Below are 23,662 nucleotides of genomic sequence, written 5' to 3'. Positions count from 1 at the left end.
AAGGATTATTTGAACTGACTACATCGCTAGCAAGTTGTGAAAACAAAAAGAAAAAGAAACAAAAAGGAGAGAAAAAAAAGGAAAAAACTGTGAGTGTAAAAACTTAGTTTCCCCCTCTCCCAGGCTGAAAGTTTAATTTTTCTTCGTGGTATCGCATAAATTTCTAATTATGCTGTTAGGTCCCCTTCCAAAGACTTTCACTCAGTTCACACATTAAGATACCCCTTCCACACACTCATAATTTGTTTTTTTTAATTTTATTTACCCCCACCCACCCCCACCGTAGTTTAAATTTTAATATTATCACTGGTATCCATGTTCGTTCTTTCTTGCATGCTGTTGTATTCGTCCTCATGTCTCCTTTTATTTTTACTCTTGTCACATGTGCAATAAATATTTGTTTTTCAGAAATTCCTTTTTATTCCTTCCCTCCTGTCACCATTATCACCATATTTGTACAATATATATATATGTGCATATATATATATATATATATATATATATATATATATATATGTATACATATACATATATATATATATGTATACATATATATAGATATATGTATACATATACAAGAGAGAAATGTTAGATATGTTAGATAGTGTTGACACTGCAACATGTAAGGAATCGCCATGTTACAGTAAATGTAAATAACAAAAAATCATGTATAAACAAAAAGGTACATAGGTGGTTTTGTTTAGTAAACGTCCGGTGTGTTTTGTCGGCATAATATAAGAAAAAAAACACACCAATTTACTGAGAGGGGAGAAATAGGTATCATTGTGCTGCCATATTTGAATGGTAAATTAGCGTTTGTTTATGATGTGAATACCATTAATCTGGAATATAAGAATGGTCAGAGTTCAGCCAATCAGAATGGCCAGAATCTGGCTAGGGAGACTTTATTATTTGTGAATCGGAAAATGGAAAGATTATGTTATGTGTATGTATGTAATAACCAGTTAATATCGGTGCAAGCAGAATAGGAAAATTTAGAATTTATCCCGGTGTCAACTGGTAGCGATGGGAGAAAGAAAATAGGAACGCTTTCCTCTGCAAATGGTGCAATTGTGATGATGTTGCTCATCAGATGCAATGCAGCATTTTATCATCATGAGTGAATGAAAATGTGTCAGAATTGGTGGTCGTGAGAGACATAAAATCGTGGCTATTAGGGTAGATGTATTGAATTTGTATGTGGTATCTGTTGTTGCAAACCTACAATACTTTGGTCCAGAGGGGAATTTCTGCAGTCTTTTTATTGTATAGGAAATACAGAGAATAGAATATAGAGAATTTTTTTAATCATTGTGATTAAGAATTTGATGAGTGGCATATACTTTGGTGAAGAAAATACAATTTCTTAGATGAGGAAAATTGTTACCAAAGTTGTACAGCTAGTGGCACCAAGAAATAATTGATTTTTTTTCCATTTGATTTTAAAGAAAACGTTTTTCAAGATTTTGGGATTTTTTAGAAAACAAAATACATTTTAATTACACATTTTGATTTTAAGCATCCATTGTTTTCATTTTTGTTTAATTTCTTTTTTGATGTTTTTAATAATCTTTTTTAGTCAAAGTTAGCCAATGTTTACACGCTTTTAGTGCAATGAATTTTCTGTTGCTACCTCCATATATTTATTCGTTGATGAAGCCTACTAACTGCAACACCATTTTCCAATCAGCTGAGAGATCTGTTTTCTAGCCAATGTCAAATTTGGATTGTCATCTGGGGTGGATGGATACATATTGGCACAATGGGCAGTACCTAGGAGGGAAGAAGAAACAAAAAAAATGTCACAATAATAAAGCAATAATAAAACAATGGAATTATTGAATTAACAATATTGAAACACAGGAATTAAGAGAAGACACATGATGTTCATTTCATTTTATATGTTCATGATTATAAAGATGATGAATATCAATTCTATTTCTGAAAAAAAGTAAAAGAAATAATTTAAAATACAAAAGGGTAAAAGTAGGAGAAGGAAAAAAAAAGACTACATGACAATGTAAGGATGGGTCAAAGTCTTATTTGGACTTTACTTCTTACAATATGAGCCAAGAAATGAGTCTTTACAATAGACAAAATCAAAGTTATTTCCAAAAGTGTTGTTACAGTCACAATAAAATAAAAGATTTATCTTCTCCCACAAATCAATGCTCCCACCAAGCAATTCGTTCACATACTGACCAATCAGCTTGCAGAGTGCATTCATATCTTCTCTCCCATAAGAAACTTCTTTAGCCCCTTTGGGAATCATGCTTACTGATAAGCAGAGAGAAATGGCAAGTATCAAGGAAATACCTCTCTCATCTCTCTCTCCTGTCCCCATCCACTGGACACTCCAGCATAGACAGTTTTTGCTGAATATAACTGCTGGCTGACACACGACACCCAAAGAACTTTCTACTCTTCCTGTTCTTCACTCGAGCACAGTCTAACTCTCTTCCGTTGAGATAAACCTTTTCGTTGTTTTTAAAGATGTTTTGTTTTTCAGTCCATCCTATGTATTCGACTACTAATTAATTTATAGGTTTGCAATCTTACATACCTAAAATAGTGACCCAACTTTAAGAACACAAACCTTCTGAATAATGAAATATGAAAAAGCACAAAATAAACCTTCTTAAAGTATTTTTAAAAAAACACAGAAAAATGGTGAGAACATTTTTTTTTAATACAAAGACTTTTCAAGGGAGTTTTATCTCCTTCACTGTGCACATACACGCACACACAAAATACAGTTGTCATCACCATGGCATCGGAGAAATTAGCGCAATTTCTTTTTTCATCTTAACATGCAAAAAATTTTTTTGACAAAGAAAGACTTTCTTTTAGAAAATGATGGTAAAAGAAAGTCATTTTTTTAATTAATTAATAAGATGCACACACCACTCTTTCTTCCTCAAAATATCTTTCCTCGATAACAATCCACAAGGACATTCATAGTGAGAACCTAGACATTCAACTCATTCACACTGGTACCTTCTTACGACAACAACTCTCCAGAAAACACTACTAATACACCTGAAACTTGCTTCATGATCGATTGCCCATTTTCTAATTTAGGATTATGTCTACACATCAATGTTGTCCATCATCTACAATGTGCTAAGTGTAATAACTCTTACATAGGTAGCACCACCAGACATTTACACCTATGCATCTAGAAACATTTGAACACATGTATCTCCTCCATCTACAAACACATCACCTCATGCAACAATACTCATCGGAACATCCAGATCAGCATCTTTGCTTCAGATAAGAGCTTTGATAACCTAAATATTTTAAAATCACTCTTGCACTGTTGGTCAAACTCCAACATCTGTCTCATCACCAAAATGTGGCATCCCTGTGCCTGTTTTCAAGTACTTTAATGGTAAGTGTCCAGACAGACTCAAAGCACTAGTATCCCCTTAACATAAATAACCCTGACAAAAAAATTATACATGCACATGTAGCAACTTATATACGATCGGCACATCACCAGAATTTTTATTAGATTATATCAGAAACAATATAGAAAAAAAAATTGAAAAACTTGAACAAGCTGGGAATGCGTTTCTACCATAGTTACTTTGGTATGGAAACAAAGAGATGCAAAAAGCCTTGATTGTTTTCAAACTAGGGAAACTAAGGTCTGGAGAGAGCACACTCTCCACAGAATTTACATAACAACCGTGCCTATTTGATTACAGACTCCCAATCCCTAGCACATTGTTGGGTTGACGCAGGAGCAGCTTGCAGTATTTGGCCACTGAATCTCCTTATCGCTAATGTCATTTATCACTGCAATCACTTCCCTATTTCAATGTATGGCTTCTCATTCTCTTGACTTGTAATTACATAGAAACTTTATGTGGTTCTTTACTGTTGCGGATTTACCCTACCCCATTCTAGGCTCAGACTTTTTTCACCACTTCCACTTCTTAGTGGATATGCATAGACGTTGGCTGATAGATACTAATCCAAAACTTTTCAGCCTGGGTTTGAAATCAAATGCCTCATCTATCAGCTTGGTATTTTTAATTGATGCTACCAGATGTCGTTACACTTTTACCTGGAGTTAACAAACTTGAATTTTATTGTGAACAAACTAACTCACACATCAACTCAACACATTTAAACCACAGGTCTCTCTGTTCTCACACCCTCACCGCTGCAGAAAAACTAAAAGCAGTGAAGGCAGAGTTTAATCAGATGCTGAAACTGGGAATCATACACCTCTCATCCAGTCCATGGATTTCTCTTTTGCTTATGGTCTTGAAGCATCCTGGAGATTGGCGTCCAAATGGGGACTACCGACAACTGAATGCCATGACAGTATCTGATCATTACTCAATCCCACATATACAAGACTTTGCTTCCTCTGTGCATAGTTGTAAAACCTTTTCCAAACTAGATTTGATTAAGGTTAATCATCAGATACCTGTGAGTTCAGCCAACATACCCAAAAGTCGAACTTGTTTATGGAGTACCTTTATCATTGTTGGGTGAGATATTGACTCTGCTAGATTTAACAGCAACAGATTCAGCTCTGTACATAAACAGACTGCAAGCTTATTTTAGTAAATTCCCACCAATGCACCCTAAGAAACAGAGTATCAAATCTTCAGTCCTGAAAGACATTTCATTGTAGACTCATTTTTTTTTGAGAAAGGACGCCATGAAAGGCTCTCTCACTCTACCTTGTACTGGTCCTTATCATGTGCTTTTACGCACTGACAAACTTTTCACTCTAGACATTAGTGGTAAAAAGGAGACTGTATCTAGTGATAGGGTGAAAAGACTAAGAAACGCAAGACTCACATATTTCCCCTACACATCAACATACTCATACACTAGTAGAAGTGAATATACTACCAAAAGACAATAAGGTCACCACATGTATCGGTCAATCAGTACATTGGCTCAAAAAACTATGTAAGACTATAAATATATATATAATGAGCTTTATTGAGTCTTAGTACTCTTTTGTACAATTGCTGCTTGCTTTTTTCCAAGATTTTTTCTCTCTCTCTCTCTTTTCCCCATCCACTAGACACTTCAATATCAGCAATCTTCGCTGAAGTTAACTGCTGACCAACCACAGACAGCCTAACTAACTTTCAATTCTTTCTTTTTTTTACTCAGATTCTGTCCAACTTTCAACTGCTGAAATAAACTTTTTTGTTGTTTTTAAAAGAGATTTACTTTTATTATTCCATGTTACATGTTCAACTACAAATTAATATACAGGGGTGCAACTATAAATTAATTTATAGAAGCTCAACCACGTATCCTTAAAGTGTAACAAACTTTTCCTTGCCCTGTACCTTTGACTTAGATATCCAAAAATCAGTTTAAATTTAGACTGATATTTTAATTAACTTTAGTGATAACTGGTTAAGTGATAGTGATAAACTCAGCCGAAAACATAATCTTTACATTGGAAGTGAAAAAAAAAATTAGGGGAACCTATGATTTTATTTTAAGTCATGTATGTCATGCTGCTAAATAGCATGACATACATGATACGAACCATTGAAAATAAATTCTTTAAATGGTTTGATGTAGAAAACTAAAAAAAAAGAAGATTGATTCAAAATAATAGTTAAAAAAAAAATATAAATTTAATGATTTAATTCAGAGTATTTGGAGGGGGTTGCATTCTTACTTCTCTATGAAGCTCAGTTTAAAAAAAATAATAATAAAAGATGAAAGAATGGAAGAAAATGATGTTCAACTAATAATTTTACTTCATGAGAAATCGTTTTAAAATAAATACAAATCTGCACTGGAGATTCAGTCATAGGTGCAGATGTTAAAAAATGTTTAAATTTGAACAAATAATTTAACAAACAAAAAACAGTTTCTCATAAGGAAAATGAGGACAGCTAAAAAGCAAGGAAAAAAAAGGGGAATGAAAGAACAAGGAAAAGTGAAAAATAAAAGCAAAAACAGAAAAACATCTCTTCTGGGAGAGAAAGACTTACCATTGATAAAGATGGCTACTGTATCATTTGATAAACTTTTGAGCACACCAAGTGCATGCCATGGATCAATGGATCCGTTTGGTAAAACAATTTTACTTTCAGATAGTTTTAGACCACCATAATTGGAATTTGTCCACTCAATTCCTTGTTTGATGAAACTTACATTAAATTTTTTTCCAAACACGTCCATGCAGATTTGAACTGAAAAACTAAATAAAGATTTAAATTTCCAACATTTTACATCATTTTATTTACATTTGGGCAGAGTTTTTAAATTTTTATCTTCATTTTTATCATTATAGTAGTTCTGCTGGTGTACACCCAAAAGTGAACGACTAATGATGTAAATTCATTAGGCAGTTGCCAGTTTAGTTGATGCACACAGTTGAGCTTTCTATAATTTGATTTGGTTAAGAATTTCCATTAGCAAATCTGTAATTCAGTAGAGGGAAGCAAACATCATTATACCTCCAAGAGAATAAAAGTTTCTTGCTTGTTTTATACATGCTGCAATTTTATTTGGACAGAGAATTTTTTAGTTGCAACATTGACCGAGGCCAAATTGACACTGCAACTTTGGATTGCATGACAAGCAAACAATCACAACCTGTGCACACAGACGCATATTCACATCATTCAAATATAGGTGTACCCAGCATTACCCGGTATTAAACGTAACATTAAATTCCTTTAAAAAAATGAAGTAAAAAAAACGGAAAGAAACTGAAACGTGAGCATGCAAGTATTATATATTTTTTTTAAACAATTCACTTCTTGTAAGTAAAAAAAAAGTTGAATTGAGATAGAAACCAAAACCTCACATACAATAACCATTAGGCCAGCTTAACACGTCTCCAAAGTGTTTTCAAACCTACTTATCAATAACATAAAAAAGCTGTCATGTTTCACAGCCATGCACATACATTTGTGAAACAGTTGACAAAAAAAAAAAAAAAACGAGGACTCTCAAGTAACATTTTTTTCAATTTGGAGCCCTTAGCAGCCCTTTTTTATGGATGAAAACTGATTAAAATGTTTTCCACATGTCTGAATATTCTATATATCAAATTTCAAGTCTGTAGATAAAAATTCGTTGAGTATTTACGTTAAGAAGTATCCTCACACACACACATGCACACATTCTCACTTTTATAGATATATAGATTTTAAAATGCTATAATTTCCAGTACAAGAAAACTCTCAGCAGAATAGAAATCATGAAAACAAAACAACATATGTGTGTGTGAAGTGTTACATTTTTGAGACGTTTGTTATTTCATCAAAAATAAATCGGTAATCATCAAGTCAATATTTTTTAAAGTTTAAAGATCACTATATTTTGTTGACATTTTCATACTTGTTCTTTACCTTAGTGAAACAGAAAATTAGTAAAAAAAAAAGTACAAAGTAGGAAATTATCTCCCTGCAATCACGACTAAATGTAAACAACCTTTCATTACAATTTTTGTTTGATTTGAAAAAAACAAAAAAGAGTAGTTTTAGATATTTGTGAAAAGTTGCAATTTTTGATAATTTGGAGGATATTTTTCTTAGGAAGAAAGTCAGTTTTTACTGAAAGTCACCAGCATTTGTTTCATAAATTTAAACTTTTGGTAGATTTTGAGAAAAAAAAAACTAATGAATTAAATGGTAAATATTTGCAAACAAAATTGACATTTTGTGACAAAGAGGAGAAAACACAATTTTCAAAAAAATATTTTTTGCAGTCAGTTTTTTTTTGTATATGTTGAAAATGTTGAAATAATTTTATAAAAAATGTTAAAATCAAAAGATTAACCAATTACAACAAAACAATAAGGCCTTTCCAATAATAATCAAAAACTACAACAAAAAACTCCATACAATAATCATCTTACTACATCTTTCATATTATACTACTACTACTACTACTACTACTACTGACGAAGAAGAAGAAACCATTGGATAAAATGCTCAGATACATTACAACCCATCAAAAGTGAATGTTCAGGTGTGCTTATAAATAAGGAACATCAGGTATAGTCTTAACCAGTTTTGGGAAGTTTTAAAGGATACAGTTAGGATTGAACCTTCAATCTTCAGAATGTAACTTTTACAACTGAATTTTACCAAGTATTCTATCCATTGTACCAGGGGTCCATATTATCAATCCTCAGTGTAGACAACCCAAAGATACAATTACAAATTACTTAAGACTTCTATCCAGTCATAGCTGACAGAACAAGAATATACAACTCCTGATAAATGATAAAGGGCTTCGTTTAGAATTCTGTGAAAAAAATTCCCAAGGTCAACAAACATTCCCGAGTTTGACAAGATACACCTAAAGAAGGTTGGAGGTTACATCAACCAAAACCTATTGAAAATAAAACTCAAGCTGAGAATAGTAGTCCGAAGAGTCCAAATAATATGAATCATCAATTCTCATCTTAAAAACACAGAATCGTAAGGAAATTCAAGTAATATTTTAATTGATGTTTAATTTAAATAATATTTTAATTGATGTTTAATTTAATTGAAGTAATATTTTCATTGGTGTTTAATTTAATTGAAGTAATATTTTAATTGGTTTTAATTTAATTTGCATTTCTATTAATAGATTTTGTTATTTGTTTATTGTGATGAAACTAGTAATTCTCTAAACATACATCCCATAAAAATATTTGATGGTATACAACAAAAAAGAAAATAAATAAAAACTAAAGTTTACAATCAGAAAAAAAAAGAGTGTCTCATTCTCTTTCACATGTGGCAATGGATATTTATTTTAAGCATTTCTTAAAAGTTTGCAAAATTTTATCAAAATCCTGTTATTACATAAATTTTGAGTTATTTCTAAAATGAACATATTTTATGTAAAGTTTTGATAAATTAATAACTAGGATCTTTTGTGGAAATCGCTCCAGACAAGGCATGAAATCACTTGATGTAAGGAGTTAAGAAAAAAATACTTCAAGGTCAAAAACTATCCATCATGTATGATGGATGGATTCTGACCAAGAAAACAACAATTCTTCCTCTTTTGTCAGAAACATCGCTCATAGAATGTGAGGACTAAAGGACAAAATAAGGAAAGCAGGAGCAGACAGAAATAAACCCAATGTCCACTTTCTACTCTCCTCAAATAAATAGAAATAAATATTAATGAATTAAGCCTTGGTAACGAGTCAAATGATTAGTTAACGAGAAGAACAAAATTAAATCAAAATTCAAGCATTCATGAAAATGTGATAAATAAAATGTGATAAATAAAATGTGATAAATAAAATGTGATAAATAAAATGTGATAAATAGAATGTGATGAATAAAATGTGATGAATAAAATGTGATGAATAAAACGTGATGAATAAAACGTGATAAAAAATGTGATAAATAAAATGTGATAAATAAAATGTGATAAATAAAATGTGATAACTAAAATGTGATAAAAAATGTGATAAATAAAATATGATGAATAAAATGTGATAAAAAAATATGATAAATAAAATATGATAAATAAAATATGATAAAAAATGTGATAAAAAAATGTGATAAAAAATGTGATAAAAAAATGTGATAAAAAATGTGATAAATAAAATGTGATAAATAAAATGTGATAAATAAAATATGATAAAAAAATGTGATAAATAAAATATGATAAAAAAATGTGATAAAAAATGTGATAAAAAATGTGATAAAAAATGTGATAAATAAAATGTGATAAATAAAATGTGATAAATAAAATATGATAAAAAAATGTGATAAATAAAATATGATAAAAAAATGTGATAAAAAATGTGATAAAAAATGTGATAAAAAATGTGATAAAAAAATGTGATAAAAAATGTGATAAAAATGTGATGAATAAAATGTGATAAATAAAATGTGATAAATAAAATGTGATAACTAAAATGTGATAAATAAAATGTGATAAAAACTGTGATAAATAAAATGTGATAAATAAAATATGATAAAAACTGTGATAAATAAAATGTGATAAATAAAATGTGATAAATAAAATGTGATAAAAAATGTGATAAAAAAATGTGATAAATAAAATGTGATAAATAAAATGTGATAAAAACTGTGATAACTAAAATGTGATAAATAAAATGTGATAAAAACTGTGATAAATAAAATGTGATGAATAAAATGTGATAAAAAAATGTGATAAATAAAATGTGATAAATAAAATGTGATAATAAAATGTGATAATAAAATGTGATAAATAAAATGTGATAAAAAATGTGATAAATAGAATGTGATAAATAAAATGTGATAAATAAAATGTGATAAATAGAATGTGATAAATAGAATGTGATAATAAAATGTGATAAATAAAATGTGATAAAAAAATGTGATAAAAAAATGTGATAAAAAAATGTGATAAAAAAATGTGATAAATAAAATGTGATAAATAAAATGTGATAAATAAAATGTGATAAAAAAATGTGATAAACAAAATGTGATAAAACAATGTGATAAAAAAATGTGATAAATAGAATATGATAAATAAAATGTGATAAAAAATGTCATAAAAAAATGTGATAAATAAAATGTGATAAAAAAATGTGATAAAAAAAATGTGATAATAAAATGTGATAAAAAAAATGTGATAAAAAAAATGTGATAATAAAATGTGATAATAAAATGTGATAAATAAAATATGATAAATAAAATGTGATAAATACTTACTCAACTGGAAATTTATGTCCAAATGGTTGCGTGTCTGAATCTGAGGATTGAAAATATCCAAATTCTGTACATGTCTGATATAACCATTGCCGTCCTAAAACAAACGAAACAGAAGGATTTATGCATTGCATATGCTGTGTTTATATTTGGTGTGTATGTCTGCATGAGGATGCATGTGTGCAATAGAAGTGTGTATGCAATAATGTTTCAGTTCAGTTTGACATTTTTGTCAGCAGCTAAAATGATGTCGATATCATAGGAAATGCCAAAGCTAAAATGATGTTGATATCATAGGAAATGCCAAAGCTAAAATGATGTTGATATCATAGGAAATGCCAAAGCTAAAATGATGTTGATATCATAGGAAATGCCAAAGCTAAAATGATGTTGATATCATAGGAAATGCCAAAGCTAAAATGATGTTGATATCATAGGAAATGCCAAAGCTAAAATGATGTTGATATCATAGGAAATGCCAAAGCTAAAATGATGTTGATATCATAGGAAATGCCAAAGCTAAAATTATGTCGATATCATAGGAAATGCCAAAGCTAAAATGATGTCGATATCATAGGAAATGCCAAAGCTAAAATGATGTCGATATCATAGGAAATGCCAAAGCTAAAATGATGTCGATATCATAGGAAATGCCAAAATCACAATAGACAAACACAAAGTAATGCAAACTGTATTTGGAAATTCATTAAAAAAAAAAACAATTTTTTAAAAGTTGTCAACAAATTGAGCACATTATTTTTATTTATTTAAAATGAGAAATTATGTGCATTATATTTTGAGAAAAACCTTTATGACAAAAATTGACAAGACAATTTGTTAGTTGATAGCATAAAAATTGCTGCAATATCTTTACAGATTCGTTTAGAAATGCAGTGAAAACTGCCTGTAAAAAAATACAAGGGTATATACTCTTAACAAAAATTCTCATACCAATATTAGTGTGTAATTGAACATAGTTTGGAATTGGCACCATCAACATAGCCTGTTATATATTGTAGCACTGTTGAGAAAAATAAATGATGATTTCATAATAATAATAATAATAATAATAATGTTTGGTTAAACACCTGCTTTATGTTGGACAGCTTTCAGAAATTGACTTCCAAAATCTCCGACTAGGTCGAGTTATGTCTCTCTTCTTCTGAAGCCCATCCTTATCACTTCCTCCAATATTTCCCTTGGACAATCCTTGCCAAATAACCCTGCTATCTCAACTGTTCTGCATCTACTAACTCAAGACCTCTCATTCATTTGTAGTCATACAATCAAAGCACCTGCTCCCATATACCTTGAAAAATAACTAATTGACATTATAAGTGGTTTTTCAGTGTCATACATTTACATAAAATGATATAAAAATTTATATGGCATTGAAAAACAACTAACAATATAATAAATAATTTTTTATAAAGTAAGCAGTGTATTTAAAAAACAAATTAAATTAAGCATTGAGTAAGTGATCATGTGACAACCTTCTATTGGCTGATTAAATTATGTGATCACCAATATAAAAGACTAGAAAGATAAGCTGACTTCCATTTTTTTTTCGTTAGAATGTTGATATGACATCATTGTTAATTGCTCCTCCATCCAGACTAATTTTGTTTGACATACTTTTAAGACAAAATCATTGGAGTATATTTCCATGAATGTGAGTGTCTTTCATTAAACGCATGCAGAGAAAATTTGACACAAATGCATATTTGATGTATTGTTGGTAAATGTAAACGAATCCTATCATAAGTAAGTTTTTTAGTTTTCTTTTGTTTATCAGAATGTGCTAGAATGATTGCACCACACATTGACATGTCGTAGAATGATTGCACCACACATTGACATGTAGTAGAATGATTGCACCACACATTGACATGTCGTAGAATGATTGCACCACACATTGAAATGTAGTAGAATGATTGCACCACACATTGACATGTCGTAGAATGATTGCACCACACATTGACATGTAGTAGAATGATTGCACCGCACATTGACATGTAGTAGAATGATTGCACCACACATTGACATGTAGTAGAATGATTGCACCGCACATTGACATGTCGTAGAATGATTGCACCACACATTGACATGTCGTAGAATGATTGCACCACACATTGACATGTCGTAGAATGATTGCACCACACATTGACATGTAGTAGAATGATTGCACCACACATTGACATGTCGTAGAATGATTGCACCACACATTGACATGTAGTAGAATGATTGCACCACACATTGACATGTAGTAGAATGATTGCACCACACATTGACATGTCGTAGAATGATTGCACCACACATTGACATGTCGTAGAATGATTGCACCACACATTGACATGTCGTAGAATGATTGCACAACACATTGACATGTCGTAGAATGATTGCACCACACATTGACATGTCTTAGAATGATTGCACCACACATTGACATGTAGTAGAATGATTGCACCACACATTTACATGTCGTAGAATGATTGCACCACACATTGACATGTCGTAGAATGATTGCACCACACATTGACATGTAGTAGAATGATTGCACCACACATTGACATGTAGTAGAATGATTGCACCACACATTGACATGTAGTAGAATGATTGCACCACACATTGACATGTAGTAGAATGATTGCACCACACATTGACATGTCGTAGAATGATTGCACCACACATTGACATGTCGTAGAATGATTGCACCACACATTGACATGTCGTAGAATGATTGCACCACACATTGACATGTAGTAGAATGATTGCACCACACATTGACATGTCGTAGAATGATTGCACAACACATTGACATGTCGTAGAATGATTGCACCACACATTGACATGTAGTAGAATGATTGCACCACACATTGACATGTCGTAGAATGATTGCACCACACATTGACATGTCGTAGAATGATTGCACCACACATTGACATGTCGTAGAATGATTGCACCACACATTGACATTTCGTAGAATGATTGCACCACACATTGACATATGTAGAATGATTGCACCACACATTGACATGTCGTAGAATGATTGCACCACACATTGACATGTAGTAGAATGATTGCACCACACATTGACATGTCGTAGAATGATTGCACCACACATTGACATGTCGTAGAATGATTGCACCACACATTGACATGTCGTAGAAGGATTGCACCACACATTGACATGTCGTAGAATGATTGCACCACACATTGACATGTCGTAGAATGATTGCACCACACATTGACATGTCGTAGAATGATTGCACCACACATTGACATGTCGTAGAATGATTGCACCACACATTGACATGTCGTAGAATGATTGCACCACACATTGACATGTCGTAGAATGATTGCACCACACATTGACATGTCGTAGAATGATTGCACCACACATTGAAATGTCGTAGAATGATTGCACCACACATTGACATGTCGTAGAATGATTGCACCACACATTGACATGTCGTAGAATGATTGCACCACACATTGACATGTCGTAGAATGATTGCACCACACATTGACATGTAGTAGAATGATTGCACCACACATTGACATGTAGTAGAATGATTGCACCACATATTGACATGTCGTAGAATGATTGCACCACACATTGACATGTCGTAGAATGATTGCACCACACATTGACATGTCGTAGAATGATTGCACCACACATTGACATGTCGTAGAATGATTGCACCACACATTGACATGTCGTAGAATGATTGCACCACACATTGACATGTCGTAGAATGATTGCACCACACATTGACATGTCGTAGAATGATTGCACCACACATTGACATGTCGTAGAATGATTGCACCACACATTGACATGAAGTAGAATGATTGCACCACACATTGACATGTAGTAGAATGATTGCACCACACTTTGACATGTCGTAGAATGATTGCACCACACATTGACATGTCGTAGAATGATTGCACCACACATTGACATGTCGTAGAATGATTGCACCACACATTGACATGTCGTAGAATGATTGCACCACACATTGACATGTCGTAGAATGATTGCACCACACATTGACATGTCGTAGAATGATTGCACCACACATTGACATGTCGTAGAATGATTGCACCACACATTGACATGTAGTAGAATGATTGCACCACACATTGACATGTCGTAGAATGATTGCACCACACATTGACATGTCGTAGAATGATTGCACCACACATTGACATGTCGTAGAATGATTGCACCACACATTGACATGTCGTAGAATGATTGCACCACACATTGACATGTAGTAGAATGATTGCACCACACATTGACATGTAGTAGAATGATTGCACCACACATTGACATGTAGTAGAATGATTGCACCACACATTGACATGTAGTAGAATGATTGCACCACACATTGACATGTCGTAGAATGATTGCACCACACATTGACATGTCGTAGAATGATTGCACCACACATTGACATGTCGTAGAATGATTGCACCACAGATTGACATGTAGTAGAATGATTGCACCACACATTGACATGTCGTAGAATGATTGCACCACACATTGACATGTCGTAGACTGATTGCACCACACATTGACATGTCGTAGAATGATTGCACAACACATTGACATGTCGTAGAATGATTGCACCACACATTGACATGTCGTAGAATGATTGCACCACACATTGACATGTAGTAGAATGATTGCACCACACATTGACATGTCGTAGAATGATTGCACCACACATTGACATGTAGTAGAATGATTGCACCACACATTGACATGTAGTAGAATGATTGCACCACACATTGACATGTCGTAGAATGATTGCACCACACATTGACATGTCGTAGAATGATTGCACCACACATTGACATGTAGTAGAATGATTGCACCACACATTGACATGTAGTAGAATGATTGCACCACACATTGACATGTCGTAGAATGATTGCACCACACATTGACATGTCGTAGAATGATTGCACCACACATTGACATGTCGTAGAATGATTGCACCACAGATTGACATGTAGTAGAATGATTGCACCACACATTGACATGTCGTAGAATGATTGCACCACACATTGACATGTCGTAGAATGATTGCACCACACATTGACATGTCGTAGAATGATTGCACCACACATTGACATGTCGTAGAATGATTGCACCACAGATTGACATGTAGTAGAATGATTGCACCACACATTGACATGTCGTAGAATGATTGCACCACACATTGACATGTCGTAGAATGATTGCACCACACATTGACATGTCGTAGAATGATTGCACCACACATTGACATGTGGTAGAATTATTGCACCACACATTGACATGTAGTAGAATGATTGCACCACACATTGACATGTCGTAGAATGATTGCACCACACATTGACATGTAGTAGAATGATTGCACCGCACATTGACATGTAGTAGAATGATTGCACCGCACATTGACATGTAGTAGAATGATTGCACCACACATTGACATGTAGTAGAATGATTGCACCACAGATTGACATGTAGTAGAATGATTGAACCAGACATTGACATGTCGTAGAATGATTGCACCACACATTGACATGTCGTAGAATGATTGCACCACACATTGACATGTCGTAGAATGATTGCACCACACATTGACATGTAGTAGAATGATTGCACCGCACATTGACATGTAGTAGAATGATTGCACCACACATTGACATGTAGTAGAATGATTGCACCACACATTGACATGTCGTAGAATGATTGCACCACACATTGACATGTCGTAGAATGATTGCACCACACATTGACATGTCGTAGAATGATTGCACCACACATTGACATGTAGTAGAATGATTGCACCGCACATTGACATGTAGTAGAATGATTGCACCACACATTGACATGTAGTAGAATGATTGCACCACACATTGACATGTCGTAGAATGATTGCACCGCACATTGACATGTAGTAGAATGATTGCACCGCACATTGACATGTAGTAGAATGATTGCACCGCACATTGACATGTAGTAGAATGATTGCACCACAGATTGACATGTAGTAGAATGATTGCACCACACATTGACATGTCGTAGAATGATTGCACCGCACATTGACATGTAGTAGAATGATTGCACCACACATTGACATGTAGTAGAATGATTGCACCACAGATTGACATGTAGTAGAATGATTGCACCACACATTGACATGTAGTAGAATGATTGCACCGCACATTGACATGTAGTAGAACGATTGCACCACACATTGACATGTCGTAGAATGATTGCACCACACATTGACATGTCGTAGAATGATGGCACCGCACATTGACATGTAGTAGAATGATTGCACCGCACATTGACATGTAGTAGAATGATTGCACCACACATTGAAATTTAGTAGAATGATTGCACCGCACATTGACATGTAGTAGAATGATTGCACCACACATTGACATGTCGTAGAATGATTGCACCACACATTGACATGTCGTAGAATGATTGCACCACACATTGACATGTCGTAGAATGATTGCACCACACATTGACATGTAGTAGAATGATTGCACCACATATTGACATGTCGTAGAATGATTGCACCACACATTGACATGTCGTAGAATGATTGCACCACACATTGACATGTCGTAGAATGATTGCACCACACATTGACATGTAGTAAAATGATTGCACCGCACATTGACATGTAGTAGAATGATTGCACCACACATTGACATGTAGTAGAATGATTGCACCGCACATTGACATGTCGTAGAATGATTGCACCGCACATTGACATGTAGTAGAATGATTGCACCGCACATTGACATGTAGTAGAATGATTGCACCACACATTGACATGTAGTAGAATGATTGCACCACACATTGACATGTCGTAGAATGATTGCACCACACATTGACATGTCGTAGAATGATTGCACCACACATTGACATGTCGTAGAATGATTGCACCACAGATTGACATGTAGTAGAATGATTGCACCGCACATTGACATGTAGTAGAATGATTGCACCACACATTGACATGTCGTAGAATGATTGCACCACACATTGACATGTAGTAGAATGATTGCACCACACATTGACATGTAGTAGAATGATTGCAGCACACATTGACATGTAGTAGAATGATTGCACCACACATTGACATGTCGAAGAATGATTGCACCACACATTGACATGTAGTAGAATGATTGCACCACACATTGACATGTCGTAGAATGATTGCACCACACATTGACATGTCGTAGAATGATTGCACCACACATTGACATGTAGTAGAATGATTGCACCACACATTGACATGTAGTAGAATGATTGCACCACACACTGACATGTCGTAGAATGATTGCACCACACATTGACATGTCGTAGAATGATTGCACCACACATTGACATGTCGTAGAATGATTGCACCACACATTGACATGTCGTAGAATGATTGCACCACACATTGACATGTCGTAGAATGATTGCACCACAGATTGACATGTCGTAGAATGATTGCACCACACATTGACATGTCGTAGAATGATTGCACCACACATTGACATGTCGTAGTATGATTGCACCACACATTTACATGTCGTAGAATGATTGCACCACACATTGACATGTCGTAGAATGATTGCACCACACATTGACATGTCGTAGAATGATTGAACCACACATTGACATGTCGTAGAATGATTGCACCACACATTGACATGTCGTAGAATGATTGCACCACACATTGACATGTCGTAGAATGATTGCACCACACATTGACATGTCGTAGAATGATTGCACCACACATTGACATGTAGTAGAATGATTGCACCACACATTGACATGTAGTAGAATGATTGCACCACACATTGACATGGAGTAGACTGATTGCACCACACATTGACATGTCGTAGACTGATTGCACCACACATTGACATGTCGTAGAATGATTGCACCACACATTGACATGTCGTAGAATGATTGCACCACACATTGACATGTCGTAGAATGATTGAACCAGACATTGACATGTCGTAGAATGATTGCACCACACATTGACATGTCGTAGAATGATTGCACCACACATTGACATGTCGTAGAATGATTGCACCACACATTGACATGTAGTAGAATGATTGCACCGCACATTGACATGTAGTAGAATGATTGCACCACACATTGACATGTAGTAGAATGATTGCACTGCACATTGACATGTAGTAGAATGATTGCACCACACATTGACATGTAGTAGAATGATTGCACCGCACATTGACATGTAGTAGAATGATTGCACCACACATTGACATGTCGTAGAATGATTGCACCGCACATTGACATGTAGTAGAATGATTGCACCACACATTGACATGTAGTAGAATGATTGCACCACACATTGACATGTCGTAGAATGATTGCACCGCACATTGACATGTAGTAGAATGATTGCACCACACATTGACATGTAGTAGAATGATTGCACCGCACATTGACATGTAGTAGAATGATTGCACCACAGATTGACATGTAGTAGAATGATTGCACCACACATTGACATGTCGTAGAATGATTGCACCGCACATTGACATGTAGTAGAATGATTGCACCACACATTGACATGTAGTAGAATGATTGCACCACAGATTGACATGTAGTAGAATGATTGCACCACACATTGACATGTAGTAGAATGATTGCACCACACATTGACATGTAGTAGAATGATTGCACCACACACTGACATGTCGTAGAATGATTGCACCACACATTGACATGTCGTAGAATGATTGCACCACACATTGACATGTCGTAGAATGATTGCACCACACATTGACATGTCGTAGAATGATTGCACCACACATTGACATGTCGTAGAATGATTGCACCACACATTGACATGTAGTAGAATGATTGCACCACACATTGACATGTCGTAGAATGATTGCACCACACATTGACATGTAGTAGAATGATTGCACCACACATTGACATGTCGTAGAATGATTGCACCACACATTGACATGTCGTAGAATGATTGCACCACACATTGACATGTCGTAGAATGATTGAACCACACATTGACATGTCGTAGAATGATTGCACCACACATTGACATGTCGTAGAATGATTGCACCACACATTGACATGTCGTAGAATGATTGAACCACACATTGACATGTCGTAGAATGATTGCACCACACATTGACATGTCGTAGAATGATTGCACCACACATTGACATGTAGTAGAATGATTGCACCACACATTGACATGTAGTAGAATGATTTCACCACACATTGACATGTCGTAGAATGATTGCACCACACATTGACATGTGGTAGAATTATTGCACCACACATTGACATGTAGTAGAATGATTGCACCACACATTGACCTGTCGTAGAATGATTGCACCACACATTGACATGTCGTAGAATGATTGCACCACACATTGACATGTCGTAGAATGATTGCACCACACATTTACATGTCGTAGAATGATTGCACCACACATTGACATGTCGTAGAATGATTGCACCACACATTGACATGTAGTAGAATGATTGCACCACACATTGACATGTAGTAGAATGATTGCACCACACATTGACATGTAGTAGAATGATTGCACCACACATTGACATGTAGTAGAATGATTGCACCACACATTGACATGTAGTAGAATGATTGCACCACACATTGACATGTCGTAGAATGATTGCACCACACATTGACATGTAGTAGAATGATTGCACCACACATTGACATGTAGAATGATTGCACCACAGATTGACATGTAGTAGAATGATTGCACCACACATAGACATGTAGTAGAATGATTGCACCACACATTGACATGTCGTAGAATGATTGCACCACACATTGACATGTCGTAGAATGATTGCACCACACATTGACATGTCGTAGAATGATTGCACCACACATTGACATTTCGTAGAATGATTGCACCACACATTGACATGTCGTAGAATGATTGCACCACACATTGACATGTCGTAGAATGATTGCACCACACATTGACATGTAGTAGAATGATTGCACCACACATTGACATGTCGTAGAATGATTGCACCACACATTGACATGTCGTAGAATGATTGCACCACACATTGACATGTCGTAGAAGGATTGCACCACACATTGACATGTCGTAGAATGATTGCACCACACATTGACATGTCGTAGAATGATTGCACCACACATTGACATGTCGTAGAATGATTGCACCACACATTGACATGTCGTAGAATGATTGCACCACACATTGACATGTCGTAGAATGATTGCACCACACATTGACATGTCGTAGAATGATTGCACCACACATTGACATGTCGTAGAATGATTGCACCACACATTGACATGTCGTAGAATGATTGCACCACACATTGACATGTCGTAGAATGATTGCACCACACATTGACATGTCGTAGAATGATTGCACCACACATTGACATGTAGTAGAATGATTGCACCACACATTGACATGTAGTAGAATGATTGCACCACACATTGACATGTCGTAGAATGATTGCACCACACATTGACATGTCGTAGAATGATTGCACCACACATTGACATGTCGTAGAATGATTGCACCACACATTGACATGTCGTAGAATGATTGCACCACACATTGACATGTCGTAGAATGATTGCACCACACATTGACATGTCGTAGAATGATTGCACCACACATTGACATGTCGTAGAATGATTGCACCACACATTGACATGAAGTAGAATGATTGCACCACACATTGACATGTAGTAGAATGATTGCACCACACATTGACATGTCGTAGAATGATTGCACCACACATTGACATGTAGTAGAATGATTGCACCACATATTGACATGTAGTAGAATGATTGCACCACACATTGACATGTAGTAGAATGATTGCACCACACATTGACATGTAGTAGAATGATTGCACCACACATTGACATGTAGTAGAATGATTGCACCACACATTGACATGTCGTAGAATGATTGCACCACACATTGACATGTCGTAGAATGATTGCACCACACATTGACATGTAGTAGAATGATTGCACCACACATTGACATGTCGTAGAATGATTGCACCAAACATTGACATGTCGTAGAATTATTGCACCACACATTGACATGTAGTAGAATGATTGCACCACACATTGACATGTCGTAGAATGATTGCACCACACATTGACATGTCGTAGAATGATTGCACCACACATTGACATTTCGTAGAATGATTGCACCACACATTGACATGTCGTAGAATGATTGCACCACACATTGACATGTCGTAGAATGATTGCACCACACATTGACATGTAGTAGAATGATTGCACCACACATTGACATGTCGTAGAATGATTGCACCACACATTGACATGTCGTAGAATGATTGCACCACACATTGACATGTCGTAAAAGGATTGCACCACACATTGACATGTCGTAGAATGATTGCACCACACATTGACATGTCGTAGAATGATTGCACCACACATTGACATGTCGTAGAATGATTGCACCACACATTGACATGTCGTAGAATGATTGCACCACACATTGACATGTCGTAGAATGATTGCACCACACATTGACATGTCGTAGAATGATTGCACCACACATTGACATGTCGTAGACTGATTGCACCACACATTGACATGTAGTAGAATGATTGCACCACACATTGACATGTAGTAGAATGATTGCACCACACATTGACATGTCGTAGAATGATTGCACCACACATTGACATGTCGTAGAATGATTGCACCACACATTGACATGTCGTAGAATGATTGCACCACACATTGACATGTCGTAGAATGATTGCACCACACATTGACATGTCGTAGAATGATTGCACCACACATTGACATGTCGTAGAATGATTGCACCACACATTGACATGTCGTAGAATGATTGCACCACACATTGACATGAAATAGAATGATTGCACCACACATTGACATGTAGTAGAATGATTGCACCACACATTGACATGTAGTAGAATGATTGCACCACACATTGACATGTCGTAGAATGATTGCACCACACATTGACATGTCGTAGAATGATTGCACCACACATTGACATGTCGTAGAATGATTGCACCACACATTGACATGTCGTAGAATGATTGCACCACACATTGACATGTCGTAGAATGATTGCACCACAGATTGACATGTCGTAGAATGATTGCACCACACATTGACATGTCGTAGAATGATTGCACCACACATTGACATGTCGTAGAATGATTGCACCACACATTGACATGTCGTAGAATGATTGCACCACACATTGACATGTAGTAGAATGATTGCACCACACATTGACATGTAATAGAATGATTGCACAACACATTGACATGTAGTAGAATGATTGCACCACACATTGACATGTCGTAGAATGATTGCACCACACATTGACATGTAGTAGAATGATTGCACCACACATTGACATGTCGTAGAATGATTGCACCACACATTGACATGGAGTAGAATGATTGCACCACACATTGACATGTAGTAGAATGATTGCACCACACATTGACATGTCGTAGAATGATTGCACCACACATTGACATGTCGTAGAATGATTGCACCACACATTGACATGTAGTAGAATGATTGCACCACACATTGACATGTAGTAGAATGATTGCACCACACATTGACATGTCGTAGAATGATTGCACCACACATTGACATGTCGTAGAATGATTGCACCACACATTGACATGTCGTAGAATGATTGCACCACAGATTGACATGTAGTAGAATGATTGCACCACACATTGACATGTCGTAGAATGATTGCACCACACATTGACATGTCGTAGAATGATTGCACCACACATTGACATGTCGTAGAATGATTGCACCACACATTGACATGTGGTAGAATTATTGCACCACACATTGACATGTAGTAGAATGATTGCACCACACATTGACATGTCGTAGAATGATTGC

At 35.1% G+C, this 23,662-nt stretch overlaps 1 protein-coding gene across 1 annotated transcript in view; it reads right to left on the bottom strand.

Annotated features, from left to right (window-relative positions):
* Positions 1-1,230: 1,230 nt before the first annotated feature.
* The window catches only part of LOC145297683 (putative serine protease F56F10.1), a 121,049-nt gene continuing 98,617 nt past the window's right edge, over positions 1,231-23,662 (bottom strand). The window contains exons 8-10 of the mRNA XM_080143877.1: positions 10,665-10,758; positions 5,991-6,199; positions 1,231-1,773 (exon numbers count right to left, since the gene is read on the bottom strand). Of these exons, the coding sequence (XP_080000003.1) occupies positions 1,664-1,773; positions 5,991-6,199; positions 10,665-10,758 (413 nt within the window). The 3' untranslated portion in view covers positions 1,231-1,663. The remainder of the gene's footprint in view (positions 1,774-5,990; positions 6,200-10,664; positions 10,759-23,662) is intronic.

This window comes from Euprymna scolopes, chromosome 18 (genome assembly GCF_053919585.1).
Source record: "Euprymna scolopes isolate OS-2025 chromosome 18, ASM5391958v1, whole genome shotgun sequence".
Taxonomy (NCBI): domain Eukaryota; kingdom Metazoa; phylum Mollusca; class Cephalopoda; order Sepiida; family Sepiolidae; genus Euprymna; species Euprymna scolopes.
This window is presented reverse-complemented; position numbering and strand designations above follow the sequence as displayed.